At 39.4% G+C, this 19750-nt stretch overlaps 1 protein-coding gene across 19 annotated transcripts in view; it reads left to right on the forward strand.

Moving 5' to 3' along the window:
- TNS3 (tensin 3) overlaps positions 1 to 19750 on the forward strand; it is a 204411-nt gene that overhangs the window by 173538 nt on the left and 11123 nt on the right. For all 19 annotated transcript variants that reach the window (XM_072924225.1, XM_072924226.1, XM_072924227.1 and 16 more), the window contains 6 exons: positions 4485 to 4653; positions 7318 to 7958; positions 8578 to 8664; positions 12639 to 12767; positions 15025 to 15120; positions 18955 to 19032. In XM_072924225.1, coding sequence (XP_072780326.1) covers positions 4485 to 4653; positions 7318 to 7958; positions 8578 to 8664; positions 12639 to 12767; positions 15025 to 15120; positions 18955 to 19032 — 1200 coding nt within the window. The remainder of the gene's footprint in view (positions 1 to 4484; positions 4654 to 7317; positions 7959 to 8577; positions 8665 to 12638; positions 12768 to 15024; positions 15121 to 18954; positions 19033 to 19750) is intronic.

Raw genomic sequence — 19750 nt, forward strand, 5'->3', positions numbered from 1 at the left:
AAAAATAAGGCTACTTTCATGGGAAGTTCCTTTAGGATATAGTTGTTTCTAGCCTGGGAAGAGTTGTATGGAGTTTGTGTTTTTTCTGCAGTTTACATGCCTGGCTGCCAGTAGCTTTTCACTCTATGTTTTATATTTTACACCTGTGAAAATGGGGTGTAAAATGCATCTGTGAGCATGACAGTGGTCATTCCCTCAAGCTCTAAAGATAATAGCAACAATCCAAGGCCTGAAACACGGAAGAATCAAGCCTTGGTCCCTTTATTCAAGCAAGTGCTGTGGAAGAAGTGGAATTTGCTGTGTAAATCTAACTCTTGGACTAACTCTTATGCATGTAGTTGAGCTTGTATTAGAGTGGGAGATTTTAAGCTATTCCAGAAAGAGTGCCACTCCCCTCTTTGCCTCCAAGATTCTTGGTAACTGGATTCCAGTGACTCCCCTATATAGTCTGGTATCAGGAGAACAGACAGAGACATGAAAACAAGCAAGCATGTGGAGAGAAGCTTGGGATTGTAATTCCTGTTCATGTGGGGAATGCATTCAGAAGCAGAATCATCTCAACCTGCAATGTAGTTGGGAAGCATCTGGGCAAGTCCATGTGCAGAGATGAGATGCTTGTTGCACTATAGGTACTTTGTCAAATGCTGGTCTCTGTAGATTTGTCAAAGTTGTGTGTCTGGGGAGGCTCTAGTAGTCTTCTTACGTATGTCACTTTGACCGATATGGGTTTGTACAGCCAGCTTTTCTGACTCCTATTTGCATCAGTATGAGGATGACTGTAATGTAGCTGATCTGGTAAATACAGATTCAGATTTCTGTAGCTCTTCCACATGAAACATTTCTGCAGTATTTCCTTAAAGTTCACTTCTATGGCTGTTGTGAATATCATTAAAGTAATGGTGTAGTTAAAAGATTGTTTCTGTTAAAAGACAGTTTTCTGTTTCCCTCATCCAGTTAAATGTTTGCTCTGTTCAGCGTGTGCTGTGTGATGAATTCAGGCGGTTTATAGTCAGGGCACTAACTTGCAGATTTTCTTGTCTCAGACATATCTTTTAGGTACCTTGCACACTCCTCATTCAAGTAATAGCAGAATCAAGCTCTGCCATGAATTGAAGGGACAACAATATTAATTTTGACTTGTTTTCAGTAGTTTTTTACATTAGGAAGATTTGCTTATGGAAAAGGTGCATTAGTGTGATCTAAATTCTTTGTAGGAGTGGAATTATTCCCTCACTTCCTTGGTTTTGGGTTTTTTCACCCTTCCCTGATTCTTTGGAAGTGTATCATCTCAAGACACAGTAATTAGAGATGGTTTCATCTGTGATTGTCTTACTGGGTTTCAGTCCTGCTGGTGTTGAGGTCAGTAGGACTATTCAGGTGAATGAAGCTATTCAGATGCATGGGCATTTGTAGTATTATAGTCTTCTGTCATGGAAAACAGTGTGGTTGAGCCTGGACCTGTGTGAATAGGTGTTGACTTTTTAATACTAATACAGAATAATTAAATGTAATTGCCATTAGAGCTTGACTGATGATAAAGTGTACCTTTGAAGGACAGGGTGCAACTGTTCCTGTATAAAGCTATACAGTAGTAGCATTCACATTATTCCTCATCTAAATGCATCTGTTTTAACTATATCCTATAGCATTTATGTGCAGTATAATTAAGATGAACATATTTAATATTTCAGTCAGTTTAGAAACCAGTTACTCTGATGCTGTTTGCAGGCTATTAGGAAATAAAGGTTACAGTTGTTTTGCTTCTTTGTCTGTGGTATAGACAAAGTCACACCTGAAAACTGTAGCTGCACAGGTGTCACAGTTTAAGCTCAGCCAGCTGCCAAGCTCAATGCAGTTGCTGGGCACTCTCCAACCCTTAGGACTGGGGAGAGAATTGGAAGGGTAAAAGATAGAAAACTCATGGGTTGAGATGAAAACAGCTTAAGAGGGAAAGCAAAAGCCCTATACACAAAAGCAACACAGAACAAGGAATTACTTTACTTCCCATGGGCAGACAGATGTTCAGCTATCCCCAGGGGAGCAGAGCCCATCACGTGTAATGGTCACTTAGGAAGACAAACACCATCACTCCAGATGTCCTCCCCTTCCTCCCCCGTTTTGTATACTGACTGTGATGTCATGTGATCTGGAATATCCCTCTGGTCAGTAGGGGTCACCTGTCCTGGCTGTCTCCTCCCAACCTCCCATGCACCTCCAGCTGCCTTGCTATTGTGGCAGTATGAAAAGCAGAAAAGGCCTTGGCTCTGTGTAAGCCCTGCTCAGCAATAACAAAAATATCTGTATTATCGTTACTGTGTCAAGCACAAATCCAAAAGATTCACATACTAGCCTCTGTGAAGAAAGTTAACTCTACCCTGGACAAAACCAGCACAACAGGTAAACCATATGCTGCTCTGTGCTGCTAAACTTTTAAAAGTTGTGTACTTTTCTCATCCTGTTAGCAGAAGGCACCTTCGTGCCTTTACATCAGGTTTATATACACAGTGATAATATACCCCTGAGCTTTCTTTTCTCCAGGCTGTACAGTTCCAGCTGTCTGAGGCTCAGCCCCTGCTCCTGTGAAAAGATGCTTCAGTCCCAGTGATGGTGTCTTTGTGACCTTGTGCTGGACTTACTCAAGCAAATCCCTGTCTCTCATGTACTAAGGAGTCTATAAATATGCTTCATATGTGGTCTCTAATGCTAAGCAGGGAGGAAAGATCTGCTGGTAGGACCCTTGACCTGCTGACAGGACTTTGTGATGCAAGCCAGGGTACTATTGCCCACTTTTGACACGTAGTAGTATTGCTGGCCCATGGTCAGCTCATTGTCCATGAGAACCAAGTCCTTCTCCACAGAACTGTCTCCAGCCTGTCAGCTCCCAACATGTGCTAGTGCCACGGATTATTCCTTCTCAGTTGCAGGGGTTTGTATTTCTTCTTTTTGAACTTAAGATTCCTTTTTTCCCATTTCTTCCATGTCTGAATAGCAGCACAACCATTTGGTTTGTCAATGACTCCTCACAGTTTTCTGTTGTCTGCATAACTTGCTACTGAAACCATCCCATTATCAGTGTTGTCAGTGAAGGATGTTGTTGACTATTTCCCCTTGTACCAGCCCCAGGGTATAATGCTGTGACTTGCCTTCTAGTCAACTTGCTGCAGCTGATCACAAGCCTCTGGGCCCAGATCTTCAGGCAGTTTTTATTAGATCTCACATCCACTTATCAAACCCTTGTTTTGTCAGTGTGTTCATGAGGATATTATTGAAGACCAAGATAAAAACCTTACTAAAGATAAGGAACATCCACTGCTTTTCCCTTAGCCACTAAGCTAGTCGGTTTACTGAAGAAAGTTATCTCAGTGGATATGCATTATACTCCTTTTGTAAATTCATGCTGACTACTCTCAGTCCTTTTTCTGCCATGTGTTTGGAAGTTGTTTCCAGGGTTAGTTACTCCGTCGCCTTTCCAGAGACTGGGGTTAGGTTAACCAAGCCTGCAATTCCCTGGATCATCCTTAATACCTTTCTTGGAGGAATGAGTGATACTTGCTCCCTTCTTGTTCTTAAGAATCTCTCTCAGTCATTGAGGCCTTTTAAAGATTATTGAGAATGGTGTTGAAGGGTATCAGCCAGCTCCCTCAGCTCTCATGTGTTCAACCTCTCAGTCCTCAGTGGACTCAAATATGTCCAATTTGTTTTAGTTTTCCTTTGCTTAGTCCTCTACTGAGGGTATGTTTTGATCAAGATTTTTCCTGTGGTCTCAGGGGCTTGAGGTTCCCAAAGGCCTTTCTCACTGATAAAGACTGATATGAAGAAGGTTGTACCTCAGTGTCATCTGTGTCCTTATCCACCAGGTCCCCTGCCCAGTTCAGCAAGTGGGTCGCACCCTGAGACCCTCTAGCTTGCTACTACCACCCCCTGTTCCCTCTTCCATGCTTTCTTAACCAGAAGGGACCCTTTCTCCCTGGAAGAGACTCCCTTTCCCCCACCCCAGCAATGACATGAGGTGGTATACAATAACTCCAGGTCTTGGCCATGCCCCTACAGCGTACTGCAAAAAGTTAACTCTGTTGTGGCTGAGACCAGGACACCCAGTATTCTACTGGTATTTTAAGTGCAAATGGTGCACTTGACTAGACATACCTGATTAACACTGTGGACTGTGAAATGCAAAGCATCTTGGAACAAACAGTCCATTCTCATCTTTAGGGCTAGAGAATGTATTCTGGAGAACTGATCAAACAGTTTGAGTGTAGCAATTCTGTAATCTCTATTCCCTCTGCTATGTGACCTGCTGGATGTTTTCAGCAATCAACATAATTTTGTGAAGTAATATCTACTGCACAAGCAAACAAAAAAATCTTCCTTATAATCTTATTAAGAGAAAACCTAACTATTTTATGAGTATTTTTTTCAGTACAAGGTTCATAAAAATGCATGTTGTTTTTAAATTTGCATTTACTTTGTTTTCTTTGCTGCAGAATCTCAAAGTTACACAGAAGCCATTAACCACTCTGTGGTGATGTCTGACAGCACCGTGGGCACTAACTCTTTGCTGAGGGCCAACATGCAGACTGATCCCTCCTTTCAGAGCTGTTTTGCATCTTCATGTACTCTTGCAAGTAGCAGTCCTATCCCAGGGGCAGAAAGGTAGGAAAAAATTCACCTACATAATTGTTTACTTCTCATAATGATAGTTCCCACCCCAGACGTTATGTTTGCATCTTCCCTGCAGCATTTTCTAAGAACTTTGAGGTGGGTTGTAACTGCACCTCTCTGGCTACAGAAGGCATTGTCCTGGGGAAAGCTGTGAGAAGATTAGACAAAAGAATGAGAAAGAATTTTTATCTTCACTTGCTGTACTTGTTGTTGTGAACATGTAAAATGTGTTATAGAGATTTGTTTACCAAAGAGTGATTTCTTAATTGGCCAATAGTAATAGTGTTTAGATTCAAAGACCAATCTAGTCTGTATTGGACTGTCTGAAAAGGCGATAATATTCTTTAAAAGTATATTATAGTGTAGTATAATAAAGCGATTGATCAACCTTCTAGAATCATAGAGTCAATGCTAATTACTACCCCATCAAGGACATCGTGCTATGACAGTGGGTTGTGACATTTAATGTTGGTGTCCATCGGCTGGATTTTAACACATACACAGATGTTACTTTTATGTGAGTGACCCAATTGGTTTTGAAGATAAGTGAGAAGACAAAAATAAATAGAATTTTATAGCTCAGCTATGTTATTTGTTCTAGCACAAGCTCATATGTATTTTTGTGTGCTTAACTGGCATCTTTGATGTTTAACTTGAAAATTCACTTGGGAATAAGCTGTATATGAGAGAAAGGGAGCACTCTTCTCACTGCAGACATATGTTTTTAGTCAGTAAAATGTCAGTAGATTTGCTTTGGTAGTGTATAGCTAATTACCTTTCAACTGGTTAGCAGTTTTATTATTTTATAATTAAATTGTGGCAAACATGTAGGGCTCTGGACAATTGTGTGAATAGTATAAATTTACAAAGTAGTTCTTGTACAAAGGAGCTTACAGCATAAGCTAAGAAATGGCAAGAAACAGCAAGCAAACAGGAAGTGCCTAGTTACTGTTAGAATGTTCAGAAGACCATAACAATGCATGATCAGTCATTAGCTGTGCACAATATTTACTCCATGGACAAGGTGGTACATTAAACCTGAAGAAGTTACCTTTTCTATCACTCTTCAAAAGCATTCATTTCTTGTTAATAATCCTATTCTTCTTTTTGGCTATTTGGCTCCTTTATCACAGCAAGTATTTGGGAATACTTCCGGTTGGTTGTCAGAGTGTTAGTACTTCAAGTATGTCATTACCTATTTACTTTTTATTTATCTTCCAATCTAATTAGTTTCATTTTCAATTAGTACTAAGACTGTGACAGAATGTTTTGGTTTTGTGATTACAAATGTGAACCTTAAGAGGGAACAAAATATGTTGGTATTTGCTGCAGAAGAGGTAGTGTAACAATTACAAGTCGACATGTATTAAAAGCTTATCAGGCAGTTCAGTCATTATCAAGTTTACATTACTACTTCAGACTTTATCTAGAAAATTTTGTAAACTTCTTTATAAATATTTTTTCTATATTTTTTTATTTCACCTAGGAGGTAGCTACAGCTCTAGAGTTTTTTTTCTGGCAGCAATGTTTCTTTCCATTTGCTTACCTTCCGCGTCTTTAATGGCCTTTCTGATTTGAGCTGTTTAAATGTACTGGCATTCATTTCCACAAGTCCTTTTAATTAAAAATCCTTTCTCTTTTGATGTATATCTTATATTAGTTTTTTATCTTTGCATTTTGCAATGAGTTTGTTCTCTCTGGATTTGGTAATATTAGTGATATTTTCCAGCTACTGCCTAAGGGCATTTGCGTTTTAGAAGCAAGGAGACAGCTTAAACTTTTATCAAATGATTTTATCAGATGCTTAGTTTCCTTTGTTTGGAAGGACTTTTTTTTTTTTTTTTACTTGAACACATAGAATTGCTACCCAGTAGAAAAACAGAATGTTTACTGTTGAAATATTTAATTCTATAAATTAGAATTTTTCCACTGTCTGCCTCCTTTCTTTTTGTTTTTGAATATAAATTGTATTGAAATAGATCTGGTCCACAAGTTATTCCTTGTGAACTGTGTTCTTACCATTATCATAGTTACTGATTTGTTGTGTGATGGTGCATAACCACTTCCCCAGCCCACTTATTTTCATTTTTATTCTGGTGAGTGTAAGACAGTGCATGAAAGAACTAGTATGGTTGTGTCATATTTCTTCCATAAACCTCTACCTCTATGCAGCTTTGGCATTAGAAATGGTTGCCTCCTATTGTTATTTTTCATGTAGCACTTTAGCTCATCAGCACCACTGTATGTGAAGCAGTGCTGCAAACAGCCTCACTAAACTGATTGATATTAAAACTAACCCCCTCAAACAGGGAGAAGTATTTTTAGCTGTCATTAATTTCATGGATTGGTTTACAGTGCAAACTCAGAAACTATCCCATCCACATGGCTAGGTGAAGGATGAGATAAGACAGAGCATAATTATATACATTGAAGAAGTTACAGGTTAGGGTAAGGTTGGAATCCTTGATCAACTGCATTGCCTGGTCCAGAAAGAGCACCCTGAGATTTTTGTCCTGAGTGTGATGTTTCATTTCTTTCAATGACTACTGACGTATGGGTTGTACAGTAACATTTTAAGGGAATGATATGGCTGGTGTTTCATTTTTGTGTTCAATTTTTAGTTTTTTTTTTTGTTTTTTTTTTTTTTTTTGACAGCTCTTCTGCAGTAGAATATCCTTGGCTTGAAAACAGCTCTAAAGCTTCCCTGCCAACCCAGTTTTCAATGGCCAACACCAGGCAGCCAGGAGGTAATCTTGTGCCCTCTGAATTTTCAAGCGCTGTGCAGGATGTCTCTCTCCTGTCTCATTTCCAAACTCCAGGAATGCAGGTTGTCACCCTGAGCAACCTGGAGAGTTCACCAGCAGAACCACACCAAGAACATGATACCAGCAGCAGTGCCTATGCCTACCTGAGCTACAGTATGGGTACCAGGGACAGTAGTTGCCCTCAAGAGGAGACACAAGCTACTTACATAGCCAATGCTAGCACAACTAAAATGCTGAGCTCATTAGAGGCAAGTGCTGATGACAATGACTTTTCGACGCAAAACTTTCCTACCATGGCCTCTGGACACAACAGCCAGGACAGTGCAGTTTTGCATCACCGTGGAGGGAACCTACATGCTCAGCCGCCTCTTCCAGAGAAGAAGAGGTCCTCTGAAGGAGAACGTTCCTTTGCCTCTGTGTCACCTTCTTCAAGTGGCTTCTCTAGCCCTCATAGTGGAAGCACAATCAGCATTCCCTTCCCAAATGTCCTCCCAGATTTCTCAAAAATGTTAAGCCCTTCCCCAGTGCCAGGTATGTTCTGTATCAGAGAAATGCAAAATACATTAGATTTTATATGAGTTTATAAAAAGAATTAAAGTGGAGAGGGGGAAAAAAAAAGTAGTGGAATGAGAATTCCACAGAGGACTTGAATGTTTGCAGTAAATGGTGCCAGTTCACTGTCTTCAGATGCATTATTCAGGAAGCAAGGCTTCAGATTTCTTCTGCTTCCTAGAAGTCAGTGATTGGGCAGCCTACCTTTTTAGCTGTCAGACTACAATGGACCAGTATTGAGTCCAATTTCTTTTAAAAAGGGCTGACTTCTCTCTACGCCTTTTAGAGTTGTGCCAGTAAAAGTAAAAGAATGTACATGTGTGTTCATTGTGCCCTGTTGGGAAGTTTGTGTTTAATGCAGCTTTATAACTAAAAGTTTTTAATATTTTATGGATTTTGCAAAATCGAAACATCGAACATGCTTTCAGAATCTTAGTGTGTCTTATTATATTTGCTGGTTCTAAAACAGCTCAGTTTCTCTAAACTGGCCTAATGATAAGTTTTTTGAGTAATCATGGTGATTACAAGATGGAAAGAAAAGTAAAAACTATTTTGTATTTTAAAAAATTCTTGACTTTCTTTCCCTTTTATTTCACAGAAAACTCAGCTGATAAACATGTGACTGTAAAATTTGTTCAGGACACATCCAAGTTCTGGTATAAGCCAGATATTTCAAGAGAACAAGGTATATCAATTGATAAATATTCTGACATATCTGTTCATAGAAAAGCTAGTTGGTAAAGTCTTGATTTTAGATACATACCTGATCTCTAAAAGAAATATAAAACCTAGAAAGGCCACAGACAACCCCTCCTGTTTCTTTTGTTGAAAGCCTGAATTTGAGTATGGAGGGCAGTCAAATAGTCCTGAAAAATATTCAGTTAATCAAACAAATTATTAGCCCAACTGAACTATGAAGTAATAGAGATCTACCTGTGGTAGCTGCTGCAAATGCTCTTTGATGTGAAGCTGCTGATTTTTGAATGGTAGATATGCATGAAACAACACCAAATGGCTGTCTGCTCTCTGAAGCCTTTTGAGTATGTATTCTGACATGATCTCAGAAATTTCCTTAGCTAGGTCACCACAAAGGCATCCTCACCCACCAGTCATTTTGTAGCCTGAATTTCACTGTCAAGTGACATACATTATTAAGCGACATACATTGAAGGTCACTACCATGGAACAACATCTTTATGATGTATGATGCAGATACAGTACTTTTATATGTAGACGTATTATTGAGTGAACTGAAGAGAGCTTTTATTACCTATGTGAAAATTAATAATCATGAACACCAGGAGTACTGCATCTGGCATACAGGAAAGACATAGACAGACCTGTTGGAGCGAGTACAGAGGAGGGCCACCAAGTTGATTAGAGGAATGTAGTACATTTCTTATGAGAAAAGGCTGAGAGAATTGAGATTTTTCAGTCTGGAGAAGGAAATTCTCCAGACTGAATTCGGAGTGATCTAATTGCAGTCTTGCAGTATCTGAGGGGAGCCTATAAGAAAAATGGAGAGGGACTTTTTAGAAGAACATGTAGTAGTGACAGGGCAAGGTGAAATGGTTTCAAACTGAAAGTAGGTTTAGATTAAATATTAGAAAAACATTCTTTTCCGTGATGGTGTCGAGGCACTGGAAGAGACTGCCCAGAGCAGCTGTAGATGCCCTCCATCCATGGAAATGTTCGAGATCAGACTGGATGTTGGTCTGGTGTAATTAAAGTTGTCTCTGTTCATGGCAGGAGCACTGGGAGTAGATGATCTTAAAGGTCCATTCCAATCCAGGCCATTCTTCATGATTCTATGAATTTACAAACTGTCCCTCCAACAGTACGTGTATAAGCACGCTGGGTGCTTGTTACAATCCACCAATCATAGAAGAGCAAAGTAAAGTTAGCTCTCTGTGGATTCCAGATAGAAACTTCAGGTTTGAATATTCTGTGAAATGAGACTAAAACCAAACAAGGTTAAATGTTGTTACCAAAAAATGGATATATTTTATTTAACAGTAAAAAAAAGAGAAAAAGAAAGAAATAGAAGAAGAGGTTGTGGGGGGACAGGAACAGATTAAGTAGAAGTATATCACCCCTCTGTGGGTCCCAGGGTTAATACAAGTTGGGCCAGATGGGAGTGCCCAGGTACCTCCCCTGAAGCGGGACAAGTTTGATACTCTATCTTGCAAGATTCTGAATCTGTTGCATCATTTTGCATCATGTATAGGGCTGTGGTGCAGGGCTTAGGAATGAGTTGGGGGAGTGCTTTAGGGGTCTTTATTGGATTATGACACTTCCTCAGCTGCCCCTCACATGAGTGTCCTGTGGATGTGGCTTTCCCAGAGTGGGGGGTTTTACAGCTGAGCCAGTTTGTGTAATGGAGGATGGATCTTCGCTGCCTCTCACCGGAGGTCATGACATATACCCAAAACTGTCCTTCTCCCGCCTTGGTTGAGGAGGAGTCTGTGCAAACCTGGCTGCAGATAAGCCTGTGGGCTATGGCCTCCACCCTGAAGCCATCTAGGGATGACTTCCAGGACAGCTGCTGAGCTTGACCCTCCTGTGAATGCATCCTTCTCCCCCAGCCTTATTAATTTCTTCGCAAAACTGAGATGATTGAAAAGCAGTGTCACTTCTGTCTTATCTTAAGCTTTTTTTAGGTGGTTAAATTCACCGTTCAGGGTTTCAGTCAGGAGGTCCATTCAGGGTGTGGTGGGCTTTGGTGGTGCAGCTTCGTTGCTGCAGCTTCGTTACACACTTTTGCCATAATGGGCAAAAGTTCTTTATAACAGTGTTTCAGCTATGAAACAATACCATTTCAGCCTGTGACAGTGCTTTCCAAATGCAATTAATCTGACTGTGCTTGTGTTTATACTGTAATACTCAGCTGTAGTGAATTGTGATTAATGAGATAAAGCAGGACTTTAAACTGGGATTTTTTAAAAATGTGGTTGTCAGGAAAAATCACTAACTAGTTCTGCATTGAGAAGGATATTCATACTAAATCAAAATAGTGTGAACTTCAGCTATTGGCAGATGATGAATTGCTATGTCTGTCTAGTTACTAGGTTCTCGGATGGTGAGGATGTTCTTTTGTAGTGGTAAATATGATGCCAGAGGAACAATGACCATAGAAAACGGAGCATTTTTGGATGGTACTTTGCTGGTCCTTTCACTCCAGTCCCCTTCATGTTATCTACTCACCACCCATAATGAGAACTGAGTGCTTAAATATACAGAAAAATACTTCATGTGATGTGTTTCCAGTGAGGGAAGTAGGTGTAAAGCAATTTTGAACCTAACTGTTTGAACAAATGAAACAACAGACTTCCCAACCTTTTAATATGCCTCTTTTCATCTTTGAAGTAAAACTTCTTTAAAAAATGTTTTAAGGTACTCTTACTGATCTTTTTTGATCTTCTTTCCCCTGTGTTTAATAGACTGCTCCTGTGACAAATTATTACTAAATAATTACAAATTATTTAGAAGTGTTACATACTGCTTAATTGCAGGGGTTTGTGTATTCATCCTTATCCTCTCAAAACAAGACATATTGTGAAAAAAGGTTGTTTCCTTTGCCATCTGACAGATGAAGAGAATAAAATGCATACATGTTTGCTTTAATTGCTTTGACAGAACAGAAGAGATAATTATGTCTGCATTTTCCTGAATTCTTTTTTACTTCCCCTTTTTTCATGAAAAGAACCTTTGCTTTGTAAACATTGCTCAGGCCTTGCAAAATATGCCTTTGTGCCCCATATGCATAATATCCATGTTCTGTATGAACAGTCAGTTAAGGAGTCCAGCGTCCAATTTGGGCTCTTTCTAGGGTTTCTCTGAAGGCATGCTGATGGTTGGAAATTCTAGAACAAAGTATACTGGTATACACAAGTATTTCTAAAACTTGTATGAGGGAGGAAAGAAAGCAAAGTACAAAGATTTTATTAAGATCACTAATTAGATTAACTTTTTGTCTCTTTTCAAAGTAAGTTTAAAATTTTGGGCTACTGGATTTCAAAGTCTGCAACTGACTTGTGCAAAGTAGCAGCAATTTCCCTGCAAGTGTTCCCTTTTGGAGAGGATTTCATATTGCACTTTCAGAAGAGATCCAAAATACAGAGGAAAAACACTTCAAAGAGCAAAATATACACTTACATTCCTTCCTTTGCTTTAAAACTCCTAAGGCAGTAAGGTATCTTTGCAGGGACAAAAACTTGGTGGTGGATGAAAATGAATCTGTTCTGCCTGTTGAGGCTGAATAGGAAGTGAAAAACAGTGCTGTCTAGTCAGTGGGAATTACAGAGAACTATGCACTCTTTTAACAAATTGACAAAATCTAAGCAGAAGTAGACTTCCTCTTGTAGGAATTCTGGTGAGATCTGAGCACTCTTCTTAGTTTAAAAACCAGTAAAAATCGGGGTTCTGTACTTCAGGCTTCTTTTAAAATAAGTATTTGTGAGATCTGGACAAGGTGTTTCTGCTTAGGCCCCCCAAATATGCTTGATTGTGTTTTGTTGTACAGCAGTGAGGATAGAGAAAAAGCTCTTACTTCTGGTGTCTTATTCATTATACATTTGTACTTCTGTACTGTTTGAGTGTGTGCATTGTTCTTAAACTGGTTTTTTTTGTGTTTTGTCTCTTTTTTGGAATCCCTTGCAGCCATTGCTGTTCTCAAGGAAAGGGAACCTGGGTCTTTCATTGTTCGAGACAGTCATTCTTTCCGGGGAGCCTATGGGCTGGCAATGAAAGTTGCCACACCACCTCCTTCTGTGCTACAGTTAAAGAAAGGTACTTCTATATATTATTTAGAAATCTATACATAGTACGTAACCCTTATTCGTGGGTAGCAATCTGTTGAAATCTTCCCCTCTTCTCATAAGTGCTACTTGAATTGCAGGTTACATTTGATGTGTTGTTAAATGAGACTGATACGATGCCTGTTATACTATATGGTTTGACCATGATTTCTGTTGTGGCTGTGCATGTGTTGTACCTCACCAACCTAACAAAAATCAGTGTAATCTCAGCAATTGGTCTTCCCTAGCAATCAGAATTTTGCATTTGATTCACAGGCTACAATGTAAAGTTTTCAGTCAGCTGGAGGGACGAATATTTTTGATCCCAAAATTTTGTTTTGAGACAGTTGTATTTCAGATATAAATCTGAAGAGATTCCTAAGGGTTATTGTTCAGAAGAAGTGGTGATTTATGTATCTACTCTGTCAGCTCTAGTGCCTCCATGTATAGCTCATGCCTGATAGTTATGAAACATAAAGTGAGAAGAACATGCAGAAATCATTAATTGTTATATGGAAACTCAACAGCCAATATCTGTAGTGTTCTTGGTTCCAGGTGTACTACTGCAAGGTTAGTGGAGTGGTTTTTATTGCTGCTGTTTTTCTTCTACAAAGCTTTTTTTGTTTCATTAGTACATAATGACTGGTGAGGTAGCCAATTAAGATTACAGGAAAGCACTTATTCTTAGTGCTGTTTTTATGGAAGTATGGTTTTGACTGATTTTATTTGTTTTTTTGTTTGGCTGTTGGTTTGCATTTGCTTACTCTGCAGCAACTTTATCAGTTCACCTCTATCACAGTAACACTTTGAATTTGTTTTAATCTGGTATCTTGAAACACTTTTTAGTAACAACTTGCCATGTAGTCCTTTTTGTTGCCAATAAACATCAGCAGAACCAGTCCAATGACTTATTTAATGAACTCAGTGTAGGTGTACTGGGGTGATGATAGCAACAACTAGGAGGCAAATTGTAAGGTGGCTTGTAAGTAGTCTTTTCTTACAATCATTGGTAAAGTCCGGGAAGACATGAAAAAGCTCAAAATCTGCCAGCCTTTAAGAGACAGTTTATGTTAGTAGTAGTAAGACTAGCATTCTTCCACTTCTCGCTTCATGATACTTAGCTTTTTTGGTTTCTGCTGTTTAATCCCAGAAGGCACACATGGTTGTGTTTCCTGTAGTGTTTCTTGTTCCAGGCTTTTCCTCCCTATATATCTTATAGTAATTTATTTTTAATTTGTGAGAGCATAACAGCAGTAAGCTATTTGAAAAAGTGATCAGTGCAATATTTGCCTGCACAGTCCATATTAATATAGTCATCTGTATTGGCCTGAAAGTCAACCTTTGACGTGTTTCCTGATAGATCAAAGGGAACACCTGTTTGTAGCTCTTTTGTTAAGGTTTGTATGGTTTGTCCTGTTGGTATGAAATAACCTTTTAACTATTTGGAGAAGGATTAGTTTTGTAGTCAGTTATGAAATACTGTGAATCCATCTTCCAAGAAATATTTGTCGTAATTACATGTCTGCATATATATGTACATGTTTAAAAGAATGTTAAATCTCAAGGGAATTTTTACATATCTCTTGGACTTAGAATCTCCTCTTTTAATCCAACTTTACGGTTTTGGTTTGTCTTAGATTCCTAAGATTAAAACTATCTTAAAATTTAGTGAAACCTTAAGGCTTCATGTAAATTTTTGTTTTCAGGAGCAGAGACTTTGCATGAAACTGCAGGCATTTGGAAATGTAAAAATGCACTGAGAGAATTACCATCATTACTTTTGTGTAGCTTACTCTTCTTTTAATCTAGGGAGCTTCTGTGAACAAAAATGTCATTGGAAATGGGAATTTTTTTCATACTTTTCCTTCTTGTCACTTGGGATACAAGTTCTTTTAGTGGGCAAATGCATCAAAATTTCTAACCATTCATTTTTCAAATTTCTGTTCCCGTCTGTAGCTGTGACCATATTTGGACATTTTTGGACACCAGTGTATATTTGGATGTCAGTCATTTAAGAATATAAAACCATTTCCTCTGTCTGTCTTAAAAGTGAGCTGTCTGCTTATTTGTTTTTTGAAAAACGACCATTTAAATACATCTTGTAACTTGCAGAGTAGGTCTAATTGTATTTTTTGCATTTTGTATATAAAACATTTGGTAGTAATGTGGAAAAAGTGCTTCATAAAGACCTAGTTTGTGAGAGGTGTCTGTTAATTGCTTCTTTTCATGAACTTTCTTTTTCAACACAGTTGGAGATTTGTCAAATGAACTTGTAAGGCATTTTCTGATTGAATGTACTCAGAAGGGGGTACGTTTGAAAGGATGCCCGAATGAGCCATATTTTGGTAAGTACTGTGCATCACAGAGACTTGAGAAGATGGAAACTGTTGGCATTTGCCAGTGCTGACTTGGATGGAATACATATGAGAGACTACTTTGTTTGAGCTCCTGATGAGTTCTGTAGGAGCCCATTCCAAGGTTTCGAGATCCTTTTACACATTTACCATAAGCAGATGTGCAGGGCACTCTAGCATAGATGCACATGACCAGGCTTCAAACAAGTCAAGCTTGTCTATCACTACAATGTTCCTGCAGAAAGCTGACCTAAATCACTCCTATCATCCTAATTGATTCAGGACCTTTTGTCCAGTTTTTATTTATGCCGCATATTAGGTGGATAAAAATGACACCAGAGTGAGATATTCACAAAGTACATTATGCTATGTCAGTATATTATTCAATATAATATGATGGAAGTACAATACCTGTCACGGCAAATAGCCGAAGACGTACCCAGCTGTTGACTCATTTGCTTTCCACTCATGTGGGGTAGGAGGGGAAAACAGATGTGAGAGCTTATGAGTTGAGATGAAAACAGGGATGCTAACCAGTTACAGGGCAAAAGAAACTCAATTGGAAAAAAATATTTAATGTTTTTCCAATTAAAATTCAGACAGTCAGATGTTGAGGGATAAATTTAGTGAAGATAGCTGGATTTGCAAGCTGGAAGTGCAAACTGCAGATTGATCTATGGGTGTCCCAGGCAAGAAGGAGGCCATGGCCTGCTGACTCTTTGCATAACAAAGGGCTCCAGGACCTGTGTGGCTAGGTGACCAGGTGACCAGAGGTGCAGCAGCAGCAGCCAACCCCTAGACTTTCCTGCCTTTTGATTTTTAAGACTATCTCTCCTCTGAGGCACCCAGTTTGAGCTGTTATTTTGTTATTAAGTTGTTGCACTAAAATTAAATTATTTGAGTCTGAGACTCTGCTAAGGGAAACCTGGGGTTGAGCTTCTGAGGAAACATCTGTGTATATACAGTGTGTATATAAGTGTGAGGTGTGTAGCTGTGAAGAGGCTTTGAGCACCTGCTCAGGTGGTGTAAGAGTGACTGCCAGAATGGCTCCTGGATGGTCAGACAGGGAAGTTTCCTTAACGTGAAGAACAAAGACAAATATTAAATAACGCTTTTCCTTCCCCTTTTCCAAGCTCAATTTCACTGCTTCATCACAGACTCCTCATGCCCACTGTAGTGGGTTTGAGTGCATATGGTCATTACTGAACAGTTCCTCTGCTGCTTCATCCCTCTCCCAGTTTTTCCTTCCTGGGATGTGGGCTTTCCTCGTAGGCTGGCATCCTGCAGGGGAAAAAAAACCTGTTTGAGCGTGTGCTCTCTGTTAACCGCAGAAAATGTCCCATCTGTTCCAGTTTGAGGTCTTCCAGAGGCTACAGGGTGGGGGATGGCAACTTGGATACCCAGAGCATCTCCTCCTCCTCCTCCTCTGTCCATGGCATTCTCTCTGCTGTATCTCGCCCAGCCTTTTTTCCATAGGTGCCCTGCAGTGGAATAGGCTGTGTTTGGCATGAAAAGCCCCCCTGAACTTTACCCAGAGGTCATCCTGCAGCCCTCCCAGCCCTTGTTACAGGCCTTTTGACATACACCAAATATACCTGTGAAAGGGTCATCTGCCATAAAATTAACAGATGTGAAATTAAAGTAGTATTTAAAATAAAGATGGATTGAAGTTTATCAGTATTTGGTATGAGACTTACCTTAAATGAGAACTTTTAGTCCATTCCTACCTCAATCTTGAAGTACTTGTTTAGGCACCTATGTAGCCCTACTAGCAATTTAGTTTGAACATCTCCTAGTCTTTCAGTTTGCACAGCCTGTGCTGGTTTGAAAATAAACCACAGTGAGAGATGAACCCCACACAAATACCTTGAGAGCAGGTCGGAGTTACAATTTAATAAAAAATATTACAGTAAATACAGTGATACAGAAAAACTGGCTTAAACTCACTAAGTCAGAGTACAATCTCACACCCTGTTGGTCAGGGCAGTGGTCGTAATCTGATTAAATAGTGGTTGCAGTCCTGTTGAAGTGATGATTGCAGTCTTTTTGAAAGCCATGGTCCTGTGAAAGGTCTGGTCTTCCTCTGGGTCTGTTGAGCAATGGTGGTGGTGCCTCAAGTCCCCAAAACCCCACATGATAAACAGATTCAGGTGGTACCTCCCTCGGGGTGGGGAGTTTCACAATGGAATGATGCAAATACTCTTGAGTCATTGCAGTCATCCATTCTTGCTAGGGTCATTGCGTCTGGGATGGCCCAATAGCCCCTGAGCAGAGATGACCCCCTCAGGATGGGTGTAGTTACCACAGCCTGAGTTAATTGTGAAGACCATTGTACCTTGCAGGGTTTGCCTCTTCTCCCTTATCTAACACCCAGCTTGCAGTCTGAAGGGTTGGGTGCACACTGGGCAGCTGTTAAAAATGGCCCATTGTTAACACTTCATCAAGAATTACATAGATGGGCATAAGACAGGAAAACTGGACAGGACAAATGCAGATCAGGCCAATGTGGTCAATCAAACATTCTCCGTTTATTAGTTAGAAGATGGCAGTTTATATACACTTCAATATAATTTACAGCTTACAAAGGCACTCTCAATGGCAAGCTAACATTGTTTGTCTTTGTCTTAAGGTGAATTTAGTTCACAGTAAACCTATACAATTTACACCCAGAAAACCCAGTGCTGCACGTCCATACCTTAATATAATTTCTAATTGGGCCACAAACTCTTTTTCTTACTGCGTCATAGGCTTTCAAGGCCTCACAAGGCCCATACCTGAGGCCTAGACTGGAGTAGCTCAAATCTCATTCCAGCCATAAATCATGCCCTCTCTCTCTCAGAAATTTTGCAACAGATGGGAGTAGAATACATAGCTTGGTTACACCCCACATTGTAACCCAAGACATAGACTCAAAACTGGTTCACAAAGTAGGTGAACAGGCACTATTACACATGTTTATGGGTAAGATTGTGAAGGGCTAATAGTATCAATCAGTCTTTGCATTTATGTAAGACCCTTGTAAAATTGGGTTATCATTCTGTTTCAAAGAAATTTTTGATGGACTGTAAAGATGTGGTTGGTTTTCGTTGAACTGGGATTTTTCTCCAGCACATGGTTGTAATGTTAGTAAGTGGGATTGAAGGATGGCTTTTTGTACAAACAGGCTGATGAATATTATGCCTTCCTCTTACTCCTTATAGTCTCACATGCTGATATCAAAGATAACTAATATTGAATGACCTCAGTTAAGCCAAGACCAAATTGCAAGGGTGACTTTGAATAAAAAAGAAGAATCATTTAATAGAGAATGCTATGTACATCACTTCTGCATTGAATAGAAGAGGTTTTACCTGGATGATCTCTTGTACTTTCAGAATTACAAAATAGAGGTGTGTATAGACAGAACATAATGAAGACTAGGTGGCTATGAGGTAGAGGTTGCTTTTTTTTACCTCATCATGTAGCATAAGCAACCTCTTGTGCTCTTGCCATCTTCATAAGAATTTACTACATTTAATGTAGCAGAAGCCAAGAGCCTTGAAAAGAATTTGCTGACTTGTGTATGTTACTGATTTTGTAATTTTTGTGCTTTCTTCATTTGAAGTACAGACATTTAGGTTAGGATCTAAGCAGTGTATATAAGAGGGAAAGGGAACATATGATTTTGATTAATGAGTTCAAGATCTTGGCTTAGGTCCCAAGAGATTTTTAAAGTGAAGCAGAGGGAGCCCTTATTCTGTAAAATACTTGAGAGTAAACATAACTTAAGCATTCTTGTTGCCTACCAAGTTAACTGTGCATGTCTTGTTACTTTTCTGACCACAGGGAGTTTGGCAGCTCTGGTGTATCAGCATTCCATCACTCCACTGGCATTGCCCTGCAAGCTCCTCATCCCAGACAGAGGTATGCTTGTTGAAGTACAGACGACATATTCCCAGCCAAGTTTTGCTTCAAAGTGTCAGTGTCTGAAGGCAGGTGAATGGTCACAAGTTGAGATCTAAGCAGAAACTCACCGAGGAGGAAGCTGTGGTGTTGTCTTCAGTATTGATGATGACCCTTTATCCAAAGTGTGGTTGTGAGCATACTGGTACTGTGATATTCCAGTCATAAATATGTATTCATCATAGAAATCCATGCAGTAATTTACCATGTGGGAAGACAAATATACTTCTTAGGCATAACATTATGCCCATGTATGGTTAGGCTTAACCACTCATTCGAGTCTGGATAGCAAAAGGACAAGTAGATGAAGAGTAGATGGTGCCCTGAGTGCAACACCGGCAGGAAGAGTGTAGCAACTTGCACAGGTTCAAATATTGTTCAAGTAAATGATCAAAAAGCCTATGTTGCTTCAAGGGATTATGATTCTAATTTTGCTTATACCGATTTCATAAACCACTCTAAGACAAAAACAAAATGCTCATGCTTGTTCAGTAATTCAGTTGTCTCACATTCTCCCACATGAAGTTAACCTTAGACACATTATTGAAATACTAAATGTTTTTGTGGTTTATGACTTCAAAGACTTTTTTGAACCCTTTAAACTTTTGTCACAGACCATATGTTAACATACAAAAATAGCATTTGATTTATGCAAATACATCAGTGAAACCATTTTAGC

Source organism: Taeniopygia guttata, chromosome 2, assembly GCF_048771995.1.
Source record: "Taeniopygia guttata chromosome 2, bTaeGut7.mat, whole genome shotgun sequence".
NCBI classification, from domain to species: domain Eukaryota; kingdom Metazoa; phylum Chordata; class Aves; order Passeriformes; family Estrildidae; genus Taeniopygia; species Taeniopygia guttata.